Here is a 7,708-nt window from a genome sequence, read left to right as displayed (position 1 = left end):
TGTGGTTCTCAGGGAATGGTGCTGCACAGGAGCTGGTGCAGTTCCCACAGAATGGCACTGTACTGGAACTGATGCATGACTCAGGAATGTCACTAGACTGGAGCTGGTGCAGTTCCCGGGCAGTGGCACTGAACTGGAGCTGGTGCAAGACTCAGGAATGGCACTCAGAGTGCCACTGCTGTGATGTTAAATGGTGTGCTATGACCAGAGCCAAGTAATTGTAATACTCAAAGCAAGTTCTGCATTTCTCTCAGATACTTGGAACAACAGTGTCAGGCGCCACAAACATCACCATCTTGAAATGTTGACAGACCTCAACAAAGGCAGAAAATCATTTGTAATCCCCTTTAGATGGAACATTGATGTCAATTGGACTTTAGGATTCTAAACCATGGCAACTTACGGTTGGGGTAGCAGGCTGATACCTTTTCTGATGAAGGGCTTATGCCTGAAATGTCGATTCTCCTGCTGCTCAGATGCTGCCTGACCTGCTGTGTTTTTTCCAGCACCACACTCTCGATTCTGATCTGCAGTCCTCACTTTCCCCTCCCTGCTACCAACTGTGATTCTCCTCTTCAATAAGATGTAGGTTATTGCTTGATAGCCATACCTGTTGGCTGACATCGACAGTATTGACGTGGATATTCCAATGGCCAGAGAGTCATTGGAGCAGTATAGGCTCTTGTTGCCCACTGGGACCATACAGAATGCCTGACACGACTGAAGCCGTGGGAATGGCATCCAGTGGAGTCAGAAGTTTTTCTCAAGCATAATCATTAACTAGAAAAGTTAAAGAATTGAAATACACTAATTGTTGAACTGGCATCACAATTTGTCATAGACAACTCCACCCTCCCCTTGGCATTTCCAAACTAACTACATTGGCTCCACTAGTACTTCTTTGAAGTGAGACCTATGCCATCCCCACCCTCCTCCCTTGGCTATGCATTCAAAGCTCTAAACCATAGAACTTGACAGCGCAGTACAGGCCTTTTGGCCCTTGATGTCAACTCAACAAGTAGGTGCGCTTCATTCCTCAGAGCAATACTTTGACCAGAGTCAACGTACCTGGTTTAAATTTAAACAAAGCTAGCCATTAACTGTCAGTAATCATCTAACTTTACCAAGGCAACATCTCCACCAATCACCTTATAGTATAAAAATGTTGCAAACGTTCTGAAGAGTGCAAGATGAAGAGGTTCAACAAAATGGGACTGTGTTTTAGCAACACACTGGGATGTTTACTTATGTGCTGGTAAAACGTGCTTCACGTCAACATAATCAGATAAAAAAAAAAATTGACATGGCCTCATCGAATGGAGACGACAATAGGACATGTGACTGACAGCTTGGTCAAAGGAATAGGTTTTCAGGAACATCTTGAAAAGGAGCAAAAAGATTGACAGACAGGTGGAGGTTTGGGGAAAGAATTCCAGAGGATTGGGACCGAGCAGCTGAAGGAACCATTACTATTTTCATAAATTACCAACTCAAGGCAAAATGGTCAGTCATTAGTAACATCACAAATTCACTGGTGTACGTACATAAGTCAGTGGGGAACACCTAAACAATCAGGGAAAGAGTGGGACCTATTAGAAACCAAAGGAAGAACCTGCACGTGAACCAGTGCACATGGCGAGGTCTTAAAAGGATGTATTTAATCTGTATTCACACAGGGAGAACAACATTGTAGCCAGGAATATCAGTTGGAATGGTGACATTCTCGAGCATATTAAGATTAATAAGGAGGAGGTATTAGATGTTTTAAGCAGACAGAAAGGTGCATAAAACCCCAGGTTCTGATAAGATGTAAAACACCAAAAGAACTGCAGATGCTGGAAATCAGAAGCAAAAAAAAAATACTGGAAAAACTCAGTAGGTCGGTCATCTGTGGAGAGAAATCAGTTGTGAGGGTCACTGGACCAGAAATGTTAACTCCAATTTCTCTCCACAGATGCCACCAGACCTGATGAAATGTATCCCAGTCTGCTATGGGAGGCAAGAGGAGAGATTGCTGGGGTGTTGGTGGGGCTAGTTAATACTTCATTGGTCACAGGTGAAGTGCCAACTGTCTGGACATTAGCTAATGTGGTTTCTTTGTTCAAAAAGTGCTGTCGGGATAGGCCAGGAAATACCAGCTGATGTCAGTGATGGGGGAAATCATTGGAAAAATTCTGGAAGGGTAGGGATTGATCAGTGTTAGTCAGCATGGATTTGTTGGAGGGACATCCTGTCTCACTAATTGAGTGTTTTCTAAAAGAAAGGTGACTCAATAGTGCAGTTGATGTGGTTTACGTGGACTTTAGAAAGGCCTTTGACAAGATCCCACATGGAAAGCTGGTCCGAAAGGTAAGAATACATGGGATCAAAGGTAATTTGACATCGAAATAGGATGCTAAGGGTAATGATGGAGGTGGTGTTTGTGATTGGAAGCCTGTGACCAACATTGTACCTCAGTGATCGGTGCTGGGACATTTGCTCTTTGTTATGTACATTAATGTCAGGGATGGGAGTGTAGATAGTACAATCAGCATGTTTGCAGATAATTCAAAAATATATTGAGTTAGGCGACCAGCCATGATCACATTAAATGGTGGAGTACCTCAAAGAGTTGAATGGCCTACTCCTGCTCCGATTTTTGAAGTTTCCACTTTTTTGCTGACTTGTATTCACTTGCAGATTTATCAACCCCCCCATAAGCCAATGGGCATTGACCATACAATTTTGATTCTTTCAGATTTAAAACAAAAGTGGATCTGATGCCATTCAATATTCCTCTGTCTCGAAAACTGCTTAGTCAAAACCACCAATCTAACACCCAGGATTATTAGAATGACCACTGTACCAAAGATTGTCAGGCACTCCGTTCCTTTAGTAGCCACACAGGTTGATTACCGATATACCATTGCCTCCCTTGTGCCAGTCACTGAACTAATGTTCCAGGCCAATGCTCTGGGGAATTGGGTTCAAATCCCACCAGGGCAGATGGTGAAATTGGATTCAGTAAAATCTGGAATAAAGAGCTGGCCCTTTGTTCTAAAAGCCATCTGTTTCACTAACACCTTTTAAGTTAAAAGGCTGGCATAGTCAGTGATGCCCACATCCAGTGTATGAATAAAAATAGTGTGTACAAAGCAATGTCGGTCATTGCAGACAACCCTTTGAGCCAGTCAAGTATCTTGCCAAGTTTGGTTTATTGCTAATACATCCATATCTTACATTCACAGAAAAATAAATAAAGAGAAAGATACATTAATAACCAAATGGTGTAGGCTGACATTGAAATGGCAAATGTACTGAAAAGTATATCCCACACCATGCACTCAGCTCTGAGTACTCTAGCTTGTGCTCTTAAATGCAATATTTACAAGGCAAAGATGCAAGCAGCACATCCCCTAATGTTAAAATGTTGGTGGGAAGCCAATCTGGCAAAACTGCACACAAAGAGCATGCCAACACATTTACATGCTCAGCAGATGATAGCCACAATGACCAAGCCACATAAAAGCAGGAAAAAGCCCACTAACGGTAGATGGATAGAAATAAAATGAGATTGAAATCCTATCAGAAGGGGGTTTGGAATTCTTCATTTCTTGCTGCCACTTTGGCAGAAGAAAATTGGTGTAGATGGGTTCCTATTTTCTATCAAGCGATGGGATAAAAAAAAGAAATCTGCCAAAATAGCACCTCAATCTGTTATTCATAAGGCTCTGCTGCCTTGTAGTGTCTTTGCCTTTCCACCCCCAGAACTCCCCTTGACCTGGTCATTAGAAATATCACTAAGCCACAGCACCATGGGACTGGGATGTGCACCTTTGCAGAGGGACATGGCCCTGAGGGAGGGAGAAAGACACCCACTTATTGCTCACAAAACAGAATCCCAAATTCATTTGCAAACTGAGCTGCAGAGAGATGGACACCTTATAAAACTAGTCTGCACCAACAGATGAAAACAGCTTTGTAGTGAATCTGTCATTTTCTATTCAGTCTGGTGCACTGCCCCATTGAAGTCAATAGGAATTGGATTTGCTAGGAATACATTTCATGCCACTAGTTTTTAACACCCCCAGCCTTTGGAAGAATTGGTTGTTGTTTTCAACTACTGATTGGTGGCCCACCAAAGCCATTCTGGATTTATCACCGGTGTAGCCCTATTCGAAGCAACTGGCCCTCGCTCAGTACACTCCCAATCCCATCAACCCATCTCCAACTTTGTTGGGTAGGCTTGGCAAATGGAGCCCACCTGCCCACTCTGACAATGCTTATTCATGAGTAGTGCTGCCCAGTTTTACAAGATTGGGCCACTGACTCCCCAACTGTTCACCACTGCCTGGTGTGAAACATGGAGCACAGATGCTGCAGATTTGATTCTGACACTGCCTTATGCTCATTTGCACATATATAAACAAAACATCTGAATACAAAAATATTTCTGTTTGCTCTCAATGTTTCCAGGAGGAAAAATTATAACTTTACAGCACATTTCAAATATAAAAAATTAACCCTTTCCATCAGACAATACAAAAATAGTAAATAATCTGACATATGTGCAGCTATGTACATTCCTTTCTGCACACATTCCATTGCCTATTTTCTATATAAAACAACTGATCGAAGGGGTAGGGATGTTTCAGCATCTACAATGATCTGTTCCTTGTCAGAATATTCACATTATTGCAAACATGTCCTCTGCATCTTCACACCTTGTACTTTTGTCTTCCTCTTTCGCTGATCACACAAATATGCTTTGAAAGAAAAAAAAAGGTTTAAAGTGACACAGGCACAGTTTTGCTAATTAAAAAAGGTCAACATTAATCTTTTTGCTTATATTCACCATTACACTCAACTGTTTTAATGTTTTGGTGAACAGGTGTAACTAGAAAGAAAGACGTTTAGAAGTGTGGTCACTTTTGTGAAGGATGAGAGAACCAAATCAGTGCACAAACCCCCACAAGCAGTAAAGTGACAATGGTTTCTAAAATAATAAAGGGTACAGATAGAGTTAATCATATTCTTTTTCGCTAGGATTGGGGATTGAGAGACTCAGGGGGCATATTGGTAAGGTGAGAGGAAGGAAACTTAAAAAAAAGGGCAAATTATTTTTTAAAACAGTTTCGGGTGTGGAATGAAATTCCTGAGGACATGGTGGATGGGAGTACAATTACGTTTTAAAGACGTTTGGATGGAAACATGAATAGGAAAGGTTTAGAGGGACATGGGCCAGCAGCAGCCAAGTTGGACTGGTTTAGTTTGGAATTATGTTCGGCATGTATCTAAGCAAATGTCTTTTAAATATTGTAATTGTACCTGCATCCAACCCTTCCTCGGGAAGTTCATTCCACACACGAACCACCCGCTAAAAACAAAAAATTGGCTTGTCATGTCTTTTTTTGAATCTCTCTCCACTCACCTTAATCCTCCATCCTACAGAAAAGACAAATGCCGTTAACTCTATCTATACCTCTCATTGTTTCATAGATCGCCTTTCAACCTCCTACGCTCCAGTGAAAAAAGTCCCATCCGATCCAGTCTTTATGACACAAACCTTCCATACCTGGCAACACCCTAGTAAGTCTCTTCTGAACCCTCTCTAGCTTAATAATATCCTTCCTATAACTGGGCAACCAGAATGAAGCACAGTATTCCAGAAGTGGCCTCACCAATGTCTTGCACAACCTCAACATGACTTCCCAACTCCTATCCTCAAAGGACTGAGCAATGAAAGCAAGTGTCTGTATGTGATGCAAACTTTAAAAAAAAGAGAGTTACGTACCTGCATCACGAGGTCCCTCTTATACAACACTACCCAAGCCCTTACCGTTAATTGATAAGCCCTACCCTTGTTTTTCCTACCCATTTTTCACCACTACCTGAAAAATATCTCCGAGATACTTGCAGTACTATCTTCTGGGGGATAGGGTTACTGTCTAAATGAGACTTCTCTGAAGATTGTACCATTCAGCCTACCTTTTAAACCCTGTAAAGTAAAACAGAATCTTCTCAATTACAAATGATCTACTGGAAGGAGATAGGAAAACAAAACTGTTGAATAATGATAGTGACTCATCTCAATTAGACAGACTAGATCCAGATCAGCCTCAGCCTCAGCCACACCATGTGTCACAGCGATAGCCCATTTCCTGTCTGAGTTGCTGCGATAACCTCCCACCCGCCGAGAGGCAGATTGAGGGAAAGGCAAATGAAAATCCACCATGCCTCAGAGTTGGAGCCAGAAAGCAGCAGCAGCAATGATGTGTTTTCTGCTGGATTGCAAGAATGGTCTTGGTTTCGCAAGCGGCTGCCTCAGTAAGAACTCCAGCTGACAGAAGCGGTCATTCCCAGCAGGTAGAGGGGGAGAAGAGGTGATGGGTGCAGAGCAGAGTAGGTCACGCCTTTTGAGTGACTGATTATCAGCAGCAGCAGCTAATGACTGTCAAAAAGAATTCTCGAAATTCATCTTCCCATCCAAGTTCAAGATTCTGGAGGGGGACTTATAGGAGAGACTGGGACTTTCTTCCCTGGAGTGTAGGAGGCTGAGGGATGACCTCATAATTAATAAAATCATGAGGGGCATGGATAGGGTGAATAGCTAATGACTTTTTCCCCCAAGGGTAAGGAAGTGCAAAACTAGAGGGCATAGATTTAAGGTGAGGGTGGAAAGATTTAAAAGGAACCCAAGGGGAAACCTTTTCACACAGAGGGTGGTGCACATATGGAAAGACCGAGGTAGGTAAAATTATAACACAAAACACATTTGCATTGGTACATGGATAGGAAAGGTTTAGAGGGCTATGCGCCAAATGCTGGCCAAAAGCAGTAGTTCAGTTCAGGAAACCAGGTTGGCATGATGAGTTGGGCCAAAGGATGTGCTTTGTGCTGTGTGACTATGTGACTTGTAGCTATATCCTGAATACTGCATGCTCCAGTTGGATGAGTTTTGTGTCCCCTCCTCACATAAAACAGTGGACACCCAGCCCATCAGCTTCCCACACACACACACCCAGAGGGTGGATAAACACTGAAATCAACAGCTCACCCAGAATTTGCTATTAAATTGTGTCAGGTCAACAGAGTTCTTTAAACGCTTAACCTGACTGCAAGATTTCCCTGTCCACCCCATAATTAGTGGGAACAAGAGAGTAAAAAAGCCCTCCCTGTTTGTTTTTTTTTGTTTGCAAAGTATGAAGAGTGTAGAAAGGAAGGAGTCACAATGTTCGGAGGCTGCCTCTTTGCAGATTACAGGTCACAACTCAGACAATAGTATCTCTCCTTCTTCCTCCCTCTAAAAAATTTAGAAACCAAAATGCTACCACCCTTGTCTCCCTCTCTCTGTCCCACACCCAACGCCAATCCCCCACCATGTGGGCAGGTCACCACTGCCTGTTGCCCCTCACTTGTCTGGTTCCAAGGGTACAATGAAGCCTGCAATTCTGGGTAACCTCCACTGTGGAGTGCTGCTGCTACTGCCAGTCAATCATGTTTCAGCCTGGAGCCCAGTTACAAGTGGAGTTCCGCAGGGATCAGTTCTGGGTCCTCTGCTGTTTGTAATTTTTATTAATGACTTGGATGAGGGAGTCGAAGGGTGGGTCAGTAAATTTGCAGACGATACGAAGATTGGTGGAGTTGTGGATAGTGAGGAGGGCTGTCGGCTGCAAAGGGACTTAGATATGATGCAGAGCTGGGCTGAAGAGTGGCAGATGGAGTTCAA

The 7,708-nt window shown here is 43.0% G+C and overlaps 1 protein-coding gene across 3 annotated transcripts in view; it reads right to left on the bottom strand.

The window, feature by feature from the left end:
• LOC122558221 (hypoxanthine-guanine phosphoribosyltransferase-like) overlaps nt 1-7,708 on the bottom strand; it is a 90,610-nt gene that overhangs the window by 41,211 nt on the left and 41,691 nt on the right. Inside the window, exon 9 of one of the 3 annotated variants that reach the window (XM_043706555.1) lies at nt 3,176-4,745. The exons of the other annotated variants lie outside the window; for them this stretch is intronic. Within the exon in view, the coding sequence (XP_043562490.1) occupies nt 4,698-4,745 (48 nt within the window). The 3' untranslated portion in view covers nt 3,176-4,697. Of the gene's footprint in view, nt 1-3,175; nt 4,746-7,708 lie in introns of those variants that run through there. 3 annotated transcript variants of the gene reach the window in all.

The sequence above is a fragment of the Chiloscyllium plagiosum genome, chromosome 17 (assembly GCF_004010195.1).
Source record: "Chiloscyllium plagiosum isolate BGI_BamShark_2017 chromosome 17, ASM401019v2, whole genome shotgun sequence".
Lineage (NCBI taxonomy): Eukaryota > Metazoa > Chordata > Chondrichthyes > Orectolobiformes > Hemiscylliidae > Chiloscyllium > Chiloscyllium plagiosum.
The sequence above is the reverse complement of the archived record's forward strand: the minus strand, read 5'-3'. Positions and strand labels throughout refer to the sequence as shown.